Source organism: Cervus elaphus, chromosome 16 (assembly GCF_910594005.1).
Source record: "Cervus elaphus chromosome 16, mCerEla1.1, whole genome shotgun sequence".
NCBI lineage: Eukaryota > Metazoa > Chordata > Mammalia > Artiodactyla > Cervidae > Cervus > Cervus elaphus.
The window spans coordinates 8,970,436-8,992,381 of NC_057830.1; the positions used below are offsets into that span (position 1 = coordinate 8,970,436).

The window sequence follows — 21,946 nt, forward strand, 5'->3', positions numbered from 1 at the left end:
ATACTTATGCTAAAAACATACTTACTGTTTATCTGAAATTCAAATTTATCTGTGTGTCCTGTACATTTATTCATTGACTCTGGCTAACTCTGTCTGCCAGGTTCTCACTCGCTTCTTCCAAAGCAGGTGCTGCGAGGGCTTCTCTCAAGAATCTCACAGGTAAGAATTGTTCACATTGAAGCACTACTAATAATCACCAAAAGACGGAAACAACCCACGGGTTACCAATGGATGAATGAATAAACAGAATTTGGTCTATCCACACAATGAAATACTATTCAGTTGTGAAAAAGAATGCAGTCTTGATCCATGCTATAAGGTGAAACATCATGCTGCATGAAAGCATTCATTCACAAGAGGTCAGATACCATTAAGATTCCATTTACACAAAATATCCATAGTCAACAAATCTATGGAGACCCGAAAAGCAGATTAGAGGTTTTCCAGGGGCATGCTTCAACAGTACGTGAACCATGAACTTCCAGATGTTCAAGCTGGATTTAGAAAAGGCTGAGGAACCAGAGGTCAAATTGCCAACATCCACTGGATCATCAAAAAAGCAAGAGAGTTCCAGAAAAACAACTACTTCTGCTTTATTGACTATGCCAAAGTCTTTGACTGTGTGGATCACAATAAACTGTGGAAAATTGTTCAAGAGATGGGAATACCAGACCACCTGACCTACCTCTTGAGAAATCTGTATGCAGGTCAAGATGCAACAGTTAGAACTGGACATAGAACAACAGCTTGGTTCCAAATTGGGAAAGGAGTACGTCAAGGCTGTATATTGTCACCCTGCTTATTTAACTTCTATGCAGAGTACATCATGAGAAATGCTCAACTGGATGAAGCACAAGCTGGAATCAAGATTGCCGGGAGAAATATCAACAACTTCAGATATGCAGATGACACCACACTCACGGCAGAAAGCAACAAAGAACTAAAAAGCCTCTTGATGAAAGTGAAAGAGGAGAGTGAAAAAGTTGGCTTAAAACTCAACATTCAGAAAACTAAGATCATGGCATCCGGTCCCATCACCGCATGGCAAATAGATGTGGAAACAGTGGAAATAGAGACTTTATTTTTGGGGGCTCCAAAATCACTGCAGATGGGGACTGCAGCCATGAAATTTAAAAATGCTTGCTCCTTGGAAGAGAAGCTATGACCAACCTAGACAGCATATTAAAAAGCAGAGACATTTATTTACCAACAAAGGTCTGTCTAGTCAAGGCTACGGTTTTTCCAATAGTCATATATCGATGTAAGAATTGGACTACAAAGAAAGCTGAGTGCCGAAGAATTGATGTTTTTGAACTGCAGTGTTGGAGAAGACTCTTGAGAGTCCCTTGGACTGCAAGGAGATCCAACCTGTCCATCCTAAAGGAGATCAGTCCTGAATATTCATTGGAAGTACAGATGTTGAAGTTGAAGCTCCAATACTTTGGCCACCTGATGTGAAGAACTGACTCATTGGAAAAGAGCCTGATGCTGGGAAACATTGAAGGCAGGAGGAGAAGGGGATGACAGAGGATGAGATGGCTGGATGGCATCACTGACTCAATGGACTTGAGTTTGGGTAAACTCTGTGAGTTGGTGATGGACAGGGAGGCCTGGTGTGCTGCAGTCCATGGGGTTGCAAAGAGTCAGATACGACTGAGCGACTGAACTGAACTGACTTTCTTCATTCTGTTCTTGTGTTCCTTTTGCTGTTTTCTTGAGGTCTTTTTCTTCTCATGCAGGCCACGTCTTGCAAGTATTTGTTTGGACTCCTTCTTCTTCACATAATCCAAGGAATCGTAAATCATGCCAAAGCCAAGAGAGACTCTCAAGAGTCTTCTCCAGCACTGTAGTCTGGCCACCACCAAAATAGGCTCTGAATTCAAACACAAAGATGACATCTGGTGTGGTCTTGTACATTTTGGCCAGTTTCCCACATATTCTGTTTTAGGTACTGTTGTCTTTTCAGGGTGAAGCACGTCGATGACCATGCGTTTCCGCTGAAGCAGTCGGTTGCTCATGAACTTCCTGGTTCGGATAGTTACCGTGCCGTTCATGATGGCGGCTGAACGTCAAGCCCCTTTCTGCTCTTCTAAGGCACCAGGGTTGTGGTACTCTTACAGCATCCCTAGGAAACCAGTGGGACCCTGCAGGACCCGACTCCCTCGTTTTTAGGCCCTCTCACTCCGAGGCACCACATCTCTCCCTGTCCCCTCTCCTTTGAGGGGAGCAGCATAAACAGGGCACCCCAGCATCCCTCCACACCTCCTCCAACCCTCAGCCCTGCCGGAAACTTCCCTCCGGTCTCTTCAAAGAAGCACGCGGCCACAGGTGCGTCATTCCATTGCCTCAGTTTTAAATATTTATTTAAAATCCAGAAGGGAAAAGGAGAAACAGAACCCACTTGGGTTTTAACACACTGACATGTGGACAGAGACGTGAACGAGGACAGCAGAGAAACCCAAGGACAAGACAGACGCCGGGACAGAGGCCAGGTGGAGACTGGCGGCTTGGGAGACCGATGGCTGAGATGAGGCCCGAGCTGCTACAAAAAACGCACTTCCGGGAGCAAGGGGGCGGTGGGCGGGGCAGGGAGACAGGAAGTGGGGGTGAGGTGTGGGGTGTGGGGGTGGGCTGGGGGGGGGGGGGTGGTGGGCCGGAGTGAGGTATTAAATAATGAAAATCAAATCCAATTCCCAAAGAGACACAACTTTAGAAAGAAAAAAAAAAAGAGACACAAATAGACTTTCACAAATAGACACAAAAATTTCCCCTTCTATAAAAATAATTCCATAGTTAAAATGACCTCAAAAATCCAACCTGGATGCTGACTGGTTCACTGATACAGGACAATTCAGATTACCCTGGTGAGTCCTGCCATGCTGAACTCTGAGATTCCCATAACAAGCCTTTCTCCTGCGCCCACATTTACACTTGGAGTTAGCAACACTGGGTTTCTACAGAATTGAATGACAGTGAAAAAGCAAGAGTGATGACTGTTATCTTGGAAGGACAAGCTCCAGAATGGAAGACCTTAGGAGATGGTCTGTGCCTTCATGAGATGGGTCCGTATTTACAGTCCACCTGCAAGGCCAGTCCTGACCCTGCCCCATTCTCCTCATTGGTTTCTTCAGGGTCGAAGCTCAAGGTCAGGACTCCTCAGTCTAGATCACGCCATCCAAGATAAGCTAACTTCCCTCCAAGACCAAGAAAGGCCAAAATAAGATCCTTCATGCTCAGGCCTCCCCCTGCCTTCAGAGGACAAGCATTTCAAAGTCCATAAGTTAAAAGGTAAATCTTTCCTACTTCTGTTTCTGGTTATTTTTTGTTTTTGTTTTTTTGCTTTGCTTTTTTTTTTTTTTTCACTTTTACCTTCTTTCCCCACCTCCTGTTTAACAGATTACCTGATGAGCACAAGGGTGACATTAGGAAAATTTTTAAAATTCCCCGAACTTTGTTATTTGGAGGAGAGAGAAAAGCGTGGATGATACCCCACATCTAAATGTTTCTTCAAAGTGTGTGGCAAAAATGGTAGCACCTTCAGAATCTTAAATAGAGTTTTTTTTTTTTCCTTAAAAAATCACATACACTACAAGACAATTGTGAGCACCAGCGATTTCACAGTGGGAGGTAGCAGACGTGGACACCCCCAGCCCCGAGGATCTCACCTCTCCCTCTCTGCATCCATCACTTCCCACCCCCTGGCTGCTCTCTCTGATCTTCTCACATCTTTCTCAGATGAAAAAAAAAAAATAGTAATGCACCTTCTTTGTGTTTGTTTAAATAATATATATATACTTCTTTCCTTTTCTCCTTTTTTCATGTCTCCTCTCTAATATTGCACATCAAAGCTCCCCGGCAGGGACCAGCTGACAAGATGCCCCCTTCTCTCAAGCTGGCTGGAAGGTGGGGCTCTTTGGGCAGGAAGCTGGGCAGGGAAGGGGGTGGCCGCAGAGCTGGGAGACAGGCCATGGGGCTCAGGCGGGTTGCAGGCCCAGCTTGCTCTGGCTGGCTCTTTGGTTGGTGTTTGGGGCTGAGTTGGGATCAGCTGTTCCCAAGGACACCCCATGTGTCCTGCTACCCTTCAGCCTCTTCCACTGGGCAGACAACAGCTGGGGTCTGCTCAAGGATCCCTGGGCAGGTGAGCTGCCTTTCCTGGGCCCACCTACCCCTAGGTACCCTCCCTTTGCCTCTTTCTCCTCTTCCCTCCTCCTCGAGGCCTAGAGGAGCCAGGAGGTCAGAGGTCAGAGGAAGCACGCAGGTCCAACTTCGAGGCGGTACTGCTTCCCTGATGAGGCAGGAGGGAGGTTGTCCACGCCGACAATGGGCAGCTGCTGGGGGTCCTGGGTCCGGAAGGTGAAGAGCGTCTGATGCCAGCGGCCATCCTGGATCTGAGGGTAGAGAGAAAGGGGTACACACACACCCATCATGGTCCTCATTATGTATCACGTGCCTTGCCCCATCATCTTTCTTCTTCTTCTTTTTAAAATACTTATTTTCTTTTTGGCTGCACTGGGTTTTTTGGTTTGTTTTTTTTTTGCTGTGCCAGGGCTTTCTCTAGTTGCAACAAGCATGGGCTACTCTCTAGTTACATTACACAGGCTTCTCATTGCCACGGCTTCTCTTGTTGCAGAGCATGGGCTCTAGGGTGCCCAGACCTCAGCAGTTGTGGTTCACAGGATTAGCTACTCTGAGACATGTGGGACTTTCCTGGACCAGGAAACGAACCTGTGGCCCCCGCATTGGCAGGTGGATTCTTAACCACTGGACCACCAGGAAAACTCTCCCTTTCATCATTATTTCTTCACAATTTTTAATGTCCACATGGCATTTCACTGTCACAATGACCTGTATGTGTCCATTTAGATTGCTTCCACTATTTTGATTCCTATAGGTAAAGCTGTCATGAATATCATTGTAGCTAAACTTGTGCACATTGTTACCTTAGAACAAATTCCAGAAGTATCAATAGATTTGCTGGATCAAAGGATAGGTACATTTGTAAGGATCTGGATATATATTGGAGATATATATGTAGCTGCTGCCCTGAAAACCTCTACCAATTTATTTTTAATTTTTTCAAATAGCTTTGTGTGAGAGTGTTGGGTTTCCCCACATCCTCAGTAACACTGCGCATTACTGGTTTTGTTTAATATTATGAAACTGGTTTTTTGGACGACTTTCTGTCTCCCTCTTCAATTACAACCCAGCCTGTTTTAAGCCTCAGAAAACAACCAGGTTAAGAGAAGAAATGAACCGGAGGGCAGGGAGCAGAGAGAAGAGTAGAAATATATCTTTCTATAAGTAAGCCTCGCAAATAAGTACCAATCTACCAGCCCAGACCTTCCCTTGAAAGTTTCCCAGGGAGGAAAGAGGATAAAACTGCTATAAAAAATTATTACACAAAGATAAGAATTATATGCATACTAATATTTATATTATAGTATAGTATAAAATTATACTAATATATATTATAGTATAGTATAAATTACAGCATAGTATACTAATATAGTATAGTATAAAATTGTTATATGTAAGAACACTTTTTTTTTTTTTAAGAACACGTTTTTATACCTGTCTGTGCATGAGGGGCCTATGAGGGGCCCCAAGAGTTACCTTGCAGCCATCCATGGACACTTCTGGACTGAACTGACCCCCGGCCTCAAAGATCTGCCCATTCCAGGCCCGGAAGCGCACAGCCTGCTTAGCTGGGGTCTGCCCGGTGCCCTCCTGCCACACGGTCATGTTAAGGCAGTGGATGGTGATCTGCTGCGTCACCTCAGAGCTTAGCAGGTGCAGAAAATTCATCTGGACCCGGCTGATGGCAAACTCCACCTGTGGAGGAGACACAGCGGTCAGGCAGGGTTGGACTTGGCTGCCCACCAACGCTCCGATTTCCTCACCTTCCCCTGGAAGGTCCAGGCACAAGCCCTTTCCTGGGAAGCAGTTCCCAGTCATGGTCCCCAGAGGTGTTGCTCACTCGAAAGACAGAAATACCGAGGTGGGTGTGAGTTAGTCCCACAGCCAAGGAGTAAGGAGGGGAAAGAACCAGGTCTGCCTGACTCCAGCCAGAGCCACGAGGGCCCTGATGTACCGTCTCCGGGGCTGAGCTGGGATACAGAGGCTCAGAGAGGGAGAGGATCTTGCCCGGGATCGAGAGGCTCTTAGAGGGCAAAGGAAAGGAGAAGTGGATTCACCACGTTTCTAAGTCCTAGGCTCCAGGTGGGGTGGGGTGGGTGCTGCTGGAAAAGGCAGAGCTGACAGCAAACAAAAGGGCAGGATTTAGGGCTTAAGTGGCTGTACTGTAAGTCCTGACAGCTGGGTTTTCTTTCTTTTTGGTGCTTCGAGTGCCTGACCTAAGCTTTGATTGCTGAGACATCCACTTCAAAGACGCATCCACTTCAAAGACAGACTACTTCCTAGAAATAATACCCTGCCAGTCACAGGACTAGATAAACAGCCAGGCCACCTCCAGAGCTAAGGCTCCTTTGTTTTTGAGCCCTGGATTGATTTCAATAACCGACCACTGGGGCTACTTCTTGTTTCTTTCTCCATGCTTTAAATTCTGGCCCTTCTATTTTAAATTCACCAATGAAGACTGAGCCTATGAAACCTTAGTGCACCCCCACCCCAATAAAAGCAGAACCCCAGGCCCATGCACTGTCTCTCTCTCTCTCTCTCTCTCTACTCATGACCCCATTGTGTGGCTCCAAGTGGGCTGTGTAAATTCCAGGTCCTATAAATAACAAACCTTTATTTTTCGCAAAGTTTCCTGATAGTTATTGCTGAAGGTCACCTTGAAATCCTAATAAGAACCACAAAGGCTGGTCCGACCATGACATGGTTATTGATTGATAGATTGAGAGGTACTTAACAATTGGTGTAGTAGGCAGGACTGCACAATCTCCCTTGCAATCCATGGAGAGGATGCCCCTGACCTGCAGCTTGCTTACTAACCACCTAATTCAGGTGGGTGTTAGCATCTGGGAAAGGAATCTGTCTCACTGCTGTGTGCTTCTGCATATTCCTGTGATTGTTATTGCAGTTGTTTAGTCACCAGTCCGTGTCTGACTCTTTTGCAACCCCATGGACTATAGCCCACCAGGCTCCTCTGGCCATGGGATTTTCCAGGGAAAAATACTGGAATGGATGGCCATTTCCTTCTTCAGTGGCTCTTTCCAACCCAGGACTCGAACCTGCAGCTCCTGCTCCATCTTCTGCATTGCAGGTGGATTCTTTACTGCTGAGCCACTGGAGAAGATCCAACCCAAAAGGTCACGCCTGCCTTGATAATCCAACAGTCTTCCCAGAGCAGTGTGATCAAGGCCATAGGCTCTTACTAGCCACTGAGACCACTGATTATAAAGGCCTTGTTGTTTAGTTGCTCAGTCGGGTCTGACTCTTTGTGATCCCATGGACTGCAGCATGCCAGGCTTCCCTGTCCTTCACCATCTCCCGAAGCCTGCTCAAACTCATGTCCATTAAGTCAGTGATGCCATCCAGCCGTTTCATCCTCTGTCATCCCTTTCTACTCCTGCCTTCAGTCTTTCCCAGAATCAGGGTCTTTTCTAACGAGTCAGCTCTTTGCATCAGGTAGTCAAAGTATTAGTGCTTCAGCTTCAGCATCAGTCCTTCCAATAAATATTCAGGGTTGATTTCCTTCAGGATTGACTGGTTTGATCTCCTTTCAGTCCAAGCGACTCTCAAGAGTCTTCTCCAGCACCACAAGACAAAAGCATAAATTCTTCGACACTCAGCTTTCTTTATGGTCCAATAAAGGCCTTAATTGACAATTAATGTGTATAAAGGTCCTCTGGGTGGGTTAGATCCCTGGGCTGGGAAGATCCCTTGGAGAAGGAAATGGCAACCCACCCCTGTATTCTTGCCTGGGAAATCCCATGGACAGAGGAACCTGGCAGGCTACAGTCCGTGGGGTGGAAAAAGAGTCGGCCACAAGTTAGCAGCTAAACAACAACAACAACAAAAGCTCCTCCATGCCTCAAGGGCAGAGTTAAGGACAGTGAATTGGATCACAACGCTATGTCACTGCCCAAGGAAACGTTCTGGGATGAAGGCATAAGAGAAATATTCCTGTACATGGGGAGGATAGGAGACCTCCACCTACGACCACAGAGTTGGTGGTTGTGCCAGAAAAGTGAAATAGCCTTGCAACTGGAAACCAGTGGACCACCGGACGGAAAACATAACAGAGATCTATGGTCTCCACGGTCCAAGCTTCACTCATCGCTGTCGTTCTTCATCCCTGACCCAATGGGGTATTATGGCTCCTATCCCTGGTGTGATGTTACTAAAAGAATTAATGGGCAAATATAAATGTCCTAAACATCTGATGTCAGCATCTCCTAAGAATACTGAGGGGGTTTCTTGATAAAGGCAAAGCCCCATGGAAGCATCCCGGGGGGCATACCAACATGCCAAGTCTCTGATATCTCACTCCAGGAGCCTGAGGGCTTTTCCCAAAGACCCCACACACATCATGTGAGTGGCCGCAGACCTCAGTCCCGAAGAGGTCTCTTGGAACACCCTGGGAAGGAAAGTGGCCAGCTGGGAACCATACAAAACCATACAAAATCAAAACCATACAAAAGGGACTAAAACTCCTAGAAGAAAATTTATATTCTTTCTCTGTCCCTTGAAGATTAAATCTTTGAAATGGAAACACCCCAGGAGGTAACTAAAACTCTACCTCCAATTGCCTGAGCATGAAGAAAAAAAAATAAAATAACAACAGAGCAGAGAAAGGGACCTTTCAAGATACAAACTGCTATAAAAGCTCTCTTACTCAATATCTAGTCCACAGCCTCCTTAAGATTACTTGTCAGGAACCAATACAGATCTTAAGTCATCTCCACAAATATTGGTAGAAAGTATTAGCTGCTGAAGCAGGTAACTTTAACTTGTTCTGTCTGCCAGACACAATTTGGAGCCAGATGTTATTTATAAAAAAGTGAGTTTTAAAGAAGACATACAGATGGCTAACAAACACATGAAAAGATGCTCAACATCACTCATTATCAGAGAAATGCAAATCAAAACCACAACGAGGTACCATTACACGCCAGTCAGGATGGCTGCTATCCAAAAGTCTACAAGCAATAAATGCTGGAGAGGGTGTGGAGAAAAGGGAACCCTCTTACACTGTTGGTGGGAATGCAAACAGTACAGCCGCTATGGAAAACAGTGTGGAGATTTCTTAAAAAACTGGAAATAGAACTGCCATATGACCCAGCAATCCCACTTCTGGGCATACACACTGAGGAAACCAGATCTGAAAGAGACACGTGAACCCCAATGTTCATCACAGCACTGTTTATAATAGCCAGGACATGGAAGCAACCAAGATGCCCATCAGCAGATGAATGGATAAGGAAGCTGTGGTACATATACACAATGGAATATTACTCAGCCGTTAAAAAGAATTCATTTGAATCAGTCCTAATGAGATGGATGAAACTGGAGCCCATTATACAGAGTGAAGTAAGCCAGAAAGATAAAGAACATTACAGCATACTAACACATATATATGGAATTTAGAAAGATGGTAACGATAACCCTATATGCAAAACAGAAAAAGAGACACAGAAATACAGAACAGACTTTTGAACTCTGTGGGAGAAGGTGAGGGTGGGATGTTTCAAAAGAACAGCATGTATACTATCTAAGGTGAAACACATCACCAGCCCAGGTGGGATGCATAAGACAAGTGCTCGGGCCTGGTGCACTGGGAAGACCCAGAGGAATCGGGTGGAGAGGGAGGTGGGAGGGGGGATCGGGATGGGGAATACGTGTAAATCTATGGCTGATTCATATCAATGTATGACAAAACCCACTGAAATGTTGTGAAGTAATTAGCCTCCAACTAATAAAAAAAAAAAAAAAGAACAGCTAAAAAATGTGTTTCTAGGCATATTACCTAGAAAATTCAATATGTGTACATACATAGCATGATACCTAAATTTCGTTTTTAAATGAAATACTTTTATAGGTGAATCTCATATATGTTCATATTCATATATTCATAGGTCTTATATACATATAGAAAAGAGATACTAAGATTTGTTTTAATTTTCTGTTATGTATTTTTCTTCTTGCAAATTTCTCAAATGACCATTTAATATTTTTATACTCAAAATAAATGCTTTAGCCAGGTTCTCATTGGAAAAAAAAAAAAGTGAGTTTTATATTGTACCTGATTCATGGCTAAAATTTTGGAAAGGAAGCTATAGGGTCTCAGGGTCTGTGTATTTTTGTAATCTCTGGATGAGTATGTGATTGTTTTTTCTCTCAATCTCTGAATGGTATAGCCAAAGTTAATGTGTAAAAGAGCTCTGTTCAATTGGCTTAAAAATAAGCACTTATGAATTAGTTACTCCTAACATTCAGAAATACAGAAACTAATCCAAATTTTTTCAAGTTCACGTGATCTGGGATAACCTTTGGTAAATAAAAGCTAGCCTAAATTTGTTTTAATTAAAATAGGTACATCTTCAGAGTTAACAGCATTAAATACACTGCAGATAGACAACTTTTCCAGTGTTTACTAGCCAAATAAATCCATGTTATTTTTATTACAAAAAAAATTAGCTTGGGATGATAGCTGACTTTGTCTACTGTCTAATGAAGATTTTATAGATAGTTTAATCATATTGTCAGAAGAGAGAAGAAGAATTTTTTTGTGTGGTCAAGTTGGCTAAAATTGGATTGTTATTATAAGAGGCTTTTAAAACATAAATTAATATCAATAATGTTATGTAATTTTCTTTCATTTGCTAAAAGGACACATTTTCTTGATCTGCTCCTGTTAAAAGTATGAAAAGTTATTCTTTACTTTTTAAGTAATTTGGCTAGAAAGCAAAGATTTTGTGTTTTTTCAGAATAATCTCCTGAGCTTCATGTTGTCTTAATTGGATCTTTAGTTACCTAGAAAACAGTCTTCTCAATACCAAAACAGCTAACTTTTGCTCACAACTATGGAACCTTCTGTATTTGCTTTTAAAATCCTTTGTCACTTCAGCTAAGTAGATAATTAAGCATTTTTTAAAATAATGATCCATGGTTCTTGGTAATCAAGTGTTGAAAATCTTTGATATTTTTGACAAACTTCTGCAAGTCAAATTCTAAATGAAGTTTTTTTATCTGAAAGTAACTTTGGGGTTTTCCAGAGGATCCTTGGAACATCTCAAAATATCCTTCTCTTTCCTAATAAAAAGAGAGACACTAAACTAATTAGGCTTATTTGATATGTTAAATCACATGGAAAATATTGTCAAGTAGGAAATAATGCTACATCTTCTTTATGGATATCCTCAAATGGATATATTTTATTAATACAATATTTAAGAAATCATATGAAATTCCTGAAATTCTGATATGTAATGCTATCCATCATAACTCGAGTTATCTTAAAATTTTGTGTGTCATAGAAATAACAAAATTTTCCTTGTCAACTTCATCATAATGAACTCTCATCAGATCTTTAACCGTGGGCATGAAAAATGTCATTTCTTTTGTTATTTATAATTATTACTTTACTCTGATGCCTTTGCAAAAGTGCTCCATCTTCAGATTCAGACAGGACTCTCACAAGTACAGATTTTTGATAACTTTTAAATCATACCACTGAATGGTTATGAATTTACAGAATTCTAAGGAAAAACTGGATTTATGAAACTGCTAACAAAAGATCAAGATCGGTGATCAATTGCATAAAACTGAATGAACTGATGAGGATGATTATAATTTTTTATGACTTTTGTTTGGCAGTTACTAATCTTTGTTTCCACGTTTAAGGAAAATTGTTCTCTAAAGCTAGCAATGACTTACAGCAATTTGGGGAAGTACACCTTTGTGAACAAAGATGAAATAATTGCTGTTTCTCCTACCTGATCCTTCTAGAATTCACTCTATGAGTTTTCTTATTCTCATGGCAGTATAGTTATTTGCATAAACTCAGTAAGAATCTGTTCTTGTAACAGGACACGATTGGAAATACTGGTTATCAGCAAGGCTTTGACTGGATTGTCATATTTGAGAGAGAGATATATAGACTCTGATATGACCAGATCGCTTAAGGAACTAAGGTTGACTTCATGGAGCCAATAAAGACCCTTGGAAAAATTGGTCTGTTACCTTGACTACAGCAGTCTTATCAGGTGAGTAAGGAAGGCCACTTCCTGGCAGGTACAGGTATCAGAAGATATTTTGGGCACTTTGAGAAGAGAGGAATTTATCCAAATTTACAGGTATTGCAGGCAAAGTCTGATGGTTAGTTCTTGGTTTCTTGCCCTGAAGCAGCTTCTGAAATTCAATCTGAGACTCCTTATGGAAGGTTTCAGCAAAGCAGCAAAGAGTTTCAAGTTGTCAATCACTCCTCTAGCTGCACTTGTGTAAATAACCACATTTGTTGAAATTAGACTTAATATGCAAATAAATTAGTCTCTCTATGGCTCTCTTTAATAGAAATGGGGATGACTGTACAGATGATACATGGCTGTGGACATTGGATTCTAGTTCTGTTAATCATCTGAAACTTTGTTTTCTACCTGTAAACTGGACAGGATGCTGAATTCTTCTTGGCTCCTCCAATATCTAGCTACAACTCTCCAAACTAATGTTTCCAGTTTTTCTCCCACCCTTCTGATTTCATTTTCTACGGAAAATGAAGAGTGCACGTTTCACAAAGCCATGCAAGCTACACTGGGCTAACGTGGTATAAACTGCAGAGAGATCGTCACAGCTGTTCATGTATGGACAATCTTCATGCCTGTTGCCATGTGGGCCACTCAGAAGGATCACCAGACACATTCAAAGTGCAACCCAAGGAAACCTATCAGACTGCCTCTGTCTGCCCTCACTCCATCTGAAGATGTTTGGAGCCCAACATCTAGAAATCTTGACTAGTACCTTTAGAACTCAAAAACTGGGATTATAATCTTCTCCAATCATTGACTTTTCTTTTTTTCTGTTTTTTGGCCACACTATGCCTCTTGTGGGATCTTAGTTTCTCAACCAGGGGTTGAACCCAGGACCATGGCAATGAAAACGCCAAGTCCTAACCACTGGACTGCCAGGGAATTCTTGACTTTTTTTGTTTCCATACAGATGCCTCTTATTAAATACCAGATTACTTGTACTGTAGCTTATTTGGATATCACTGCCTCCTGAAACAAGATACTACTCTTTTACTGAATTGACCTATTCCCAGGGCCAAGAGGGAGAAGGCAATGGCACCCCACTCCAGTACTCTTGCCTGGAAAATCCCATGGACGGCAGAGCCTGGTAGGCTGCAGTCCATGGGGTCGCGAAGAGTCAGACATGACTGAGCTACTTCACTTTCACTTTTCACTTTTATGCATTGGAGAAGGAAATGACAACCCACTCCAGTGTTCTTGCCTGGAGAATCCCAGGGATGGGGTCGCACAGAGTCAGACACGACTGAAGTGACTTAGCAGCAGCAGCAGCAGGGCCAAGAGACTGGTTGGATGAGATATGAAACAATCTACCTGTTCAGGATAGATTCAGATTGACCTACTTACACATGATGCCCAAGATGTATAAATGCTTCACAGTATTACACAAATCTTGGAACAGATTCTAGGGTACCTCAGATCACTGACTTAGTTTCAATATGGGATCCTTCAAGTTTGGGACCACAGCTCCCGACTGAATTTCAGACTATTGCCTCTATAATAATTATAGGATTTTCTACTGTGATCCTGTTCAGATGTGTATTTCCTGGGTTTCAAGGTGCCTGACCCCTGACTGTTAACATATCAGCTACCCAGGAGGTTAATGTCCTCACTGCTGACTCTGATGCCTCACATCACAGGGCATCACATGGCATCACAGGGCATCACACGGCATCACAGGGCATCACAGGGCATCACAGGGCATCACAGGGCAGAGGGGAGTAGTATAAGCCCTGAGAGTTGGGTTTTCTCCTTTTCTGTGGGATGCAAGTGCCTGAGTTCAGCTCTGATCGCTGAGGCATACACTTCAAAGAAGGTTATCTCCAATACACACACTGCCAGCCCCAAAGACTAATGCTGGAAGGGCGGGGCCACCTCCCAACACTGCGGCTCCTTTGTGTTGGAGCTCTGGTTGATTTCAACAACTATTTGGACCACTTATTTTTTTTTCTCTTCTCCTGCTTTAAATTCCCACCCTTAGGTTTTAAATTCACCAGCACAGAGTGAACTTATGAAATCCTAGCCTCCTCCTCCAATACAAGGAGATGCACTGTCCCTTTCTCTCTCTACCAGAGACCTCACTGTGTGGTCCCAGAGGTGCTGTAATTTCCAGGTCCTGTAAGTAATAAACCTTTCTACATTTTTTTTTTTTTTTCTGTTTCCGGGTAGTTATTGCTGGAGGGCATTTTGCAACCTTAATAAAAATCAGAGAGGCTGGTCCAGCCACAACACTGGTTATCATTAGGCTGAGACCAGCACAGAACAGTGGTTCATTGTTCCTGATGGGGATGGCGACTCAGATGGGCAGTCACATTGCCAACCCAGGTGCCAGCCTCACCCGTCTGCCAGGCTGATTTGCCACAAAGCCGCTGACCCTCTGTGTCAGAGGGGAAAGGACCTGTTGGACGGTGAGTTCTGCTTGTGGAGGCTGCCATGTTTCCTGTTGAACCCAGCACCTGGCTCAGTGCCTGGCACATGGTGGGGACCCAGCCAAGACTTGTTACCCAGCTGGCTGGGCTATGGACGTTCAGACTCTGGGTCTGACATGGTCAGCACAAAGTACTTTCCGGAGCTTCCCCTGGGGGGCTCTGGAGTCCCACCTCTCCTGCAGCCAGAGAAACCCTTTTCTCTGTAGCATGAATTGTCTCATTTGGAGGACTTGCTGCAACTACAGACCCACCATCCAGCGAGGGGCTTCCTAGCCGGGGGCGTGGTTATGTTCCACCCGCTGCTGCATACTGTGGTTTGTTGGAGTTGCCCTGGGCCACCTAAAATTCTCAGCCCAGAGACCATTGCATGGTAAGTGGGCACCAAACATGAGCTACATATTTGCATACACAACCCCAGAACACGTGTCCCAGGTGACCATCACACTGACTTGTTTTGTGCTTATGTCATAGTTGTCCAAGCCAAGCCAGCTTGGCTAACTGCTCTTAGACATTAGGCAGAAAGTTCTATTTGAAGAAAGAGCCATCAGCATCGCCCAACACAAAAGGATTTGGAAACCAAATGTAGAGACGTGGAACTGGGGTTCAGAAAGAGGACATGACTTTCCCGAGGTCATGTAGCAAGATAGCTAAGGCTCAGTCACAAGCCTGGATGGACTGTGGTCCAGGACAGCGGACAAGGGGCGTAGAGAGGGCAAGCCAGTGGGCGCTGGGGAGCAGATGGGTACCTTGGAGGCCGTGATGGGCTTGAGACACGTCTGTCCACCATGTGTGAAGTTGCAGGAGACTTCGATGGTGTCGGACGAGCAGCCAAGGTTCGGATCCACCCAGTAGGTACCTATAGGCAACATGGGATGGGAGCAGTGTACATATGTGGGGAGGAACCCCAGGCTTGGTTCTACAGGTGAATCTGACACCTGGTCACCTGCTGAGTCCTATTTGGACATGAAGTCAGGGAGGTGAAGCAGAAAAGGGATTCTGTGAGCCGTAGTGATGGAAGGAAACGCTCTGGGCAGAGCTCAGAGCTGGCAGAGTCTTCAGAGGGGTCACATGGGAAGCATCTCCCTGTCGCCACTGGGAAGTATCATCTTCCAGTGAGGTTGAGAGAGGCTGAGCCACTTGTCCGAAGGATTTAGGGATTGTTTAATTGAAAGGTTTTGCTGCCAAGGCTCCGATCCTCCCGGAGCTTGGTGGGAGTCAGGGCTTCTATCCCATCAACCAGGCAGCTCTGTCGGCACCCGGTTTCCCCTTTCGGGTTTCCAAGGAGCCAAAGGCCCCACAGCTGATAGCGCAGGACAGCTTTCTCATGCAGCAGAGAGAAGGGTAGCTCACCCAGCTCACAGAGCCGGTCAGAGGCAGGACGGACATTTGAACTCAGGTCTGTCCGCCTCTAAAACTGTGGTCCTTCCAAGGTACCACACAGCTCATGGAGAGAGAGGAGAGATGGATGAGGTGCGGAGGACAGAAACTGGGAATCCTGGCTCTCCAGGGGAGCTATGATGGGGGCCCTCCTGGCCCTGGGGGCTTTTTCTGCCAAAGCTCTTGTCCCACTGCAGTGAAGTGGTCAGCCCCAGCTTGTGCATCTGCGGGTTCAACTCTGGAAGGGTGGGACCTGTCCTCTGTGTTTCCCACCATATACCCACGCCCCAGGAGGTGCAATGCCTGGCACATTGTGGGGCCCTGTGACTGTTTGTTGAGTGAATAAATGACTGCCTCCCCAAGGACAAACACTTGGTCCAGTTGAGTGGAGAATGTAATGGCTAAGTGCTCTGTCTTAGAGCAGTTAACCCTCTCCTTCAGCTCCTTCTGGAATCCCCTGCCCCGCCCTGCCCCACCCCTGGGGCCGGGAAGCCCTCCCTTGAGACAGATCCCACCAGCCCTCGTACCATCCACCATCTTCTGCTCACAGTCCATGAGGTCCCGGCAGACCCGGGCGGGGTTCTCTTTGGTGCCCAGGGGCGTCTTAATGCTCTGGATGAGGTTGCTGAGGTAGTGTAAGGTTTTAAAGATCTCCCCTCCCTGGTCCAGCACCAGCCGGTCCGGATGGCTGTAACCCTGTCGTGAGAAAAGAGGGTGGCCGTCGGCCCCTTGAGGTCCTTGTCCAGCTGGAGCTCTGAGCCTCCACAGCCCCAAGTTCTCGCCACTGAGGAGACATCTGAGCTCCCTGCAGGGGCTATGCTTGGGTCTCCCTCCACTTAACAAATAAAGAAACTGGGGACCAGCAGTGGCCAGGGGCAGATCTACCTAGAGGGCCTGGGGACAGTCAGCCTGGCTTCGGCTGCAGAACAGGAGGGTCCCGTGAGCAAGGAGTCAAGGGAGGGGTCCCAAATCCCTCAGGAAGGGGTTGGTGAAGGACTTTCCACTGACTACCTTTTCCCCCATTCCCCAGAATAGAAGGAAGATAACAAGCTTTTCCATCTGCCCTTCCCTTGGCTTGTGAACCTGGAGAGAGTGCTCAGGGCACAAATGGAAAAGTCTGACAGTCTGAGCTGGGAGGTAGTGAGTTCCCCATCATGGGAGGAAAGCAAAGCAGCAAAGGACACTCTTGATAGGGCTTGACCCTGTTCAGCCTGGTATCCTGGTGCTGAGACCCTGGCCAGGGTCTTAGCAGAGCCCCGTGGACAAGTTTCCTCCCTCTGGCAGATTCTGGGAGGGAACCAAGAAGCTGCTTCTGACATCTCTACCTGACTCAAGAGGAGAGCAAAAGGACTCGGCCCTGCTTCTGGGTCACTTGCTGGCCATGAACTGCTCAGCGTGGGTCACGTGGAGGTCACTGACCACATGTGGGTCATCATCTCTGCACCCCCCCCCCCCCCCGCCCCCAAGGAAGGGACCCCGCGCGGGCAGGGCCCCGGGCTGTACCTCCGCTCTTAGTGCGCCGCTTGTGTCCATCCACGTCTGGAAAGCTGCCCCAAGGTCGTCTTGTTGCTGTGCAGAGAGAACACAGGCTGTGCCTCCTGGCCCCCACCGAGCCGGAGCCCCAGGGTCTGAGCCAGGGCCCTCCCACCCCACCTTCCCCAGTGGGATCCTGGCCCATAGCATGCCTTCCGGGGAACTCTGTTCTCCCTCCCCTTGCAAACAGATGCTTCCGCTCGTTTCCTCCAGGCACTTCCATAGCGCTGTCACCCCCAAGATTAAGTCCAAACTCCTCGAAGTGGCCTGTGTGCTGTGTTCTCTGGTCCTGCCTCTCTTCTGGCTCCCACGGGTGCTGCGTGCACCAGACACACTATTGCACTTCTCAGCTCCTAAGTACCAGGCTCTATTCAGCCACCGGGCCTTTGCACAGGCTGCCCACTTTGCCTGCTCCCTTCCTCCATCATTCCATCTGCTGCTCTGGTGGTTCTCAGCCAGGGGTGATGCTGCCCCCTAGAGGACATCTGGCAATATCTCTAGACTTCAGGGGCTGTCACAAATGGAGGAGGCGGTTCTACTGGGATGCAGTGGGTGGAAGCCAGACTGCAGCTAAACATCCTCCAATGCACAGGACAATCGCTCACAGCAAAGAATCATCTGGCTCCAAATGTCCACAGCGCTGTGGGTGAGAAACCCTGCCCTGCACGCATCCTATAGATGCCACCCTGCGATGGGAACTCTCTCCTGATGCCTCCGCCCCCAGGCTGGGTGTGGACCCCTCTTTCTACATTCCCACAGCCCGAGGATCTCCCCTTTGGTTTGCACTGTAACTGTCTCACTTCCACTTGCACCTGCAACCCTGGCCCTGGGCTTCCTGGAAGCATAGCTCCACGAGCTCCCCATGAAAATCGAGAGCGGGGAAGATCTGACAGTGAATAAAGCCCCAGGGTTGGGGTCGAGAGCCAGGACTCTGGCAGTCCTTTTCAAGTTCAGATCCCAAGCCTTGCAACTTACTAACTGTACAATCTGGGCAAGTTGTTTAAACTCAGTTCTCTCATCCTGATAATAAAACTCAGAACTGTTGAGAGGAATAAATGATTTCAAGGTAAAGAATCTGCCTACAATGCAGGAAGACACAGGAGACTTGGGTTTGATGCCTGGGTCGGGAAGATCCCCTGGAGAAGGAAATGCTGACCCACTCCAGTATTCTCGCCTGGAAAATCCCATGGACAGAGAAGCCTGGCAAGCTACAATCCACGGCGTTGCAAAGAGTCGGACCAAACTTAGTGACTAAACAGCAAAATACATGAAAAGCACTTCTTCTTCTTTTTTTTTTTTGCCTCCCCACACAGCCTGAGGGATCCTAATTCCCTGATTCGGGCTCAGGGACTGAGCTTGAGCCCTCAGCAGTGAAAGCGTGGGGTCCTAACCACCAGACCACAAGGGAATTCCAGAAAAGTGCTACTAATGCTAAGCAGCATATAACAAGCACTGAATCTATTAGTTATTATTCAAAAAATCAAAATCCTCTTTTTTTTTTTTTTTTAAGAAGGAAAGTCTTTTCCTAGCTCTCTTAATTTTCTCCTAGCTTGCTTCCTTACTGAAGAAGGAAGGATGTATAGGAAGAGGCCAGGGCTGTCTTTCTCGTTTCGTGGGTGAGACAGAGGGACGGACAGTGAGGGCAGAAGAGCAGGGATTCAAGCTGCTCGTGGCCAGGGGCTCCTTCTCCATGCAGTCCTTCCCCCTGGCCATTCCCTGGGACACGGTCGGGGCCTGCTTCTAACAGTCAACCAGGACCATGGTCAAATGTGGACAGACTACCAGAGGGCTTGTGAGGGGGGTGTGTTTTCATTCGAGCCAGTGAGGAACACCGAGGCCCAACCTGCAACCTTGCCTGACCCTCTTTGGACTCAGAATCTGAGCTGGACGGACTCTGTCATGTGGTGATGCATAATAAGAAACCTATACTTGGTCTTCAACCCAGTTCCTGGCAGAGAGCTCCGAAAACCCTTGGAATTTTCTGAAATAGGGTATCTTTTGCTGTGTTCATGAGATGACTTTTGGAAAGCTCCTAAGTAACCTAAGGATGGGAGCTAGTGGTCTCTGGAACCAACCACGTGATCAGAGGGTGGCAACTTTCAGTCCCACAGCCTCCAAGGAGGGGAGAGGGGCTGAGGTTGAGTCAATCGCCCATCGCCGATGACTTAATCAATCGTGTCTGTGTAATGAAGCCTCCCTAAAATCCTAAAAGGACTGGGCTTGGAGGGCTCCCAGGTTGGGGAACAGGTGGAGATTCGGAAAGGACACAGAAGCTCACGCCCCGACCCCAGGCCTTGCTTGATGATGCACAACCTCCATCTGGCTGCTCCTCTGTGTGTGCGCTCAGTCGTGTCCGACTCTCTGCAACTCTGTGGAAGGCAGCCCGCCAGGCTCCTCTGTCCATGGGATTCTCCAGGCAAAATACTGGGGTGGGCTGCCATTTCCTCCTCCAGGGGATTTTCCCAACCCAGGGAACAAACCCGCATCTCTTGTGTCTCCTGCGTTGCAGGTGGATTCTTTAACCGCTGAGCCATGAGGGAAGTCCAAAATGACACGTGTGAGTTACAGCCTTTTATAATAAGCCACTAATCTGATATGTAGAATGTGTCTCTGTGTTCTGTGAGCTGCCCTAACAAATTAACAGATGCCGAGGAGGGCCTGGTGGGAACTTTTGGTGTATAGCTAGTCGGTCAGAAGCACAAATGAGACCTGGGTTTGCCACTGGCATCCTAAGTGAGGCAGGGAAGAGGGGTGAGGGAAGGAGGTGTGGGGTCCTGGGGGGGAGCCAGCAGCGATCTTGTAAGACTGAGCCCTCAACCCGTGGAATCTGATGCTGCTCCAAGTAGTGTCAGGACCGACTTAAATCCTAGGACACCTAGCTGGTGTCCCCCAGATTGCTCACTGGTGTGGGGAGGCTCCCTTCCCAAAACACAGGGGTTGGAATCAGTACCAGAGGCTTAGAGATCTGTCAGTGGAACAGCACAGAGTGGACCAACAGGACCCTGGGGCCAGAGGTGAGAGGTCTTCCTGGATCCACTGTCCGGGGTGCATTCTGGCTAACACCTGGGTTTCCTGCCTCTCGGCGTAGGGCCCAGGGTTCAGTATCGAGTGATGGAGGATGCGGGGTGGGCCGCCCCGGGCCAGGGAGGCGGTCTGTTGTCATCCCTCCCCCACCACACCCCAGGCCGTACTCCAAGTAGACCAAAGAGAAAGTTCTCCAACTTACAAAGTGGATAGGGCTCCCTGGAGGACCCTGCAAAAGAAGAGGCTGGGTGTGTGTCTGATGGGGACTGCATGCTGCAGTCCCGGGGGCTGTCGGGAGCCAGGAGGGGCTCTCAGGGCATGAGAGAACCCCCCGCCCTGGTCTCTGCCGGGCTGAGCTGTACTCTCCCGGAGGCCTGGCCTGTGATGTCAGGGCCAGTCCTGTGAAGGCCGCCAACACAGCCTGGGGTCCCACCAGCTGCCCTGCAGTTCAAGGGGCGCACACACTACCTACCGGTGGGCCAGGCTGCCCTCTGGGACCGGGAGGACCCTGGAGGAAGAGGAGAACAGTGAGGCCCTGCTCAAAGGCCTCTCATCCCCCATCCCAGCCCAGGCCTCCTCCTGAGACCCGGGCACCCTGGCCACCCGCGTACAGACCGAGGTCCCAGGACATGACTGGTGACGGCAGGAGAGCCCAGAGTGCCTGCCGCCCCCCGACTCCACCATCCCCCCAGCCCTCACACCCCAGCCCACTCACCCTCGGACCTTGCAATCCCTGGAAGGGGACAGAAGCGGGGAGACAGAGTTAGAGGAGCAGGCTGAGCTGGGCCGCCCCCCTGCCCACCCCCCGCCCCGCCCCCCTGCCCACCAGCCCGTCCACTCACCAAGTCCCCTCGGCTGCCTTTGTCACCCTTGGGACCCTGCAAGAAACCATGGCCCAGTGAGAGGGGGCTCGGAGGAGGAGCCCCACCGCCCAGATGGGGAAACTGAGGCTCGGACTGGCTCCAGGTCATACACAGTTTTGCCCCAGCAGCCTTTCTGGCCAGCCCCCTGCACATACCTGGCGTCCCGAAGGCCCCAGGATTCCTAGGGGCCCGATGATACCTTCCTTTCCCTAAAGGGGAGAGAAAGGCTTGTGTGTCCTTGTCCCAGCGCCTGGGAAACAGAATCACCGGGACAGGAGGGTAGGGGGCAGCCTGAAGGCCCCCAGGAGGTGGAAGGGAGACCTCCTTGGCGGGGCCAGGCCGCGTGTCTGCCAAGCCCATGCGATGTGCGTTGGGGTGGGCCATTGGTGGGGGACAGGAACAGGTGAAAGCGGGAAAGATGGCAGCCCCGCTGGCAGGAAGGTCAGGAGCAAAGGTGTGGAAACCGGGTCGGGGGTGGGAGGGAGGTTTGAGAGGGAGGGACACATGTGTGCTT

General features: G+C 47.6%; 1 protein-coding gene across 7 annotated transcripts in view; it reads right to left on the reverse strand.

The window, feature by feature from the left end:
• Window positions 1-2,336: 2,336 nt before the first annotated feature.
• Window positions 2,337-21,946, reverse strand: part of COL27A1 (collagen type XXVII alpha 1 chain) — a 150,262-nt gene continuing 130,652 nt past the window's right edge. For 6 of the 7 annotated variants that reach the window (XM_043870590.1, XM_043870591.1, XM_043870588.1 and 3 more), the window contains 10 exons: window positions 21,588-21,641; window positions 21,412-21,447; window positions 21,285-21,302; window positions 21,042-21,077; window positions 20,772-20,798; window positions 17,516-17,581; window positions 16,540-16,708; window positions 15,382-15,491; window positions 5,614-5,832; window positions 2,337-4,388 (listed from right to left, as the gene is read on the reverse strand). In XM_043870590.1, coding sequence (XP_043726525.1) covers window positions 4,242-4,388; window positions 5,614-5,832; window positions 15,382-15,491; window positions 16,540-16,708; window positions 17,516-17,581; window positions 20,772-20,798; window positions 21,042-21,077; window positions 21,285-21,302; window positions 21,412-21,447; window positions 21,588-21,641 — 882 coding nt within the window. In that variant the 3' untranslated portion in view covers window positions 2,337-4,241. Of the gene's footprint in view, window positions 4,389-5,613; window positions 5,833-15,381; window positions 15,492-16,539; window positions 16,709-17,515; window positions 17,582-20,771; window positions 20,799-21,041; window positions 21,078-21,284; window positions 21,303-21,411; window positions 21,448-21,587; window positions 21,642-21,946 lie in introns of those variants that run through there. The other variant, XR_006334568.1, reaches the window with a different exon arrangement.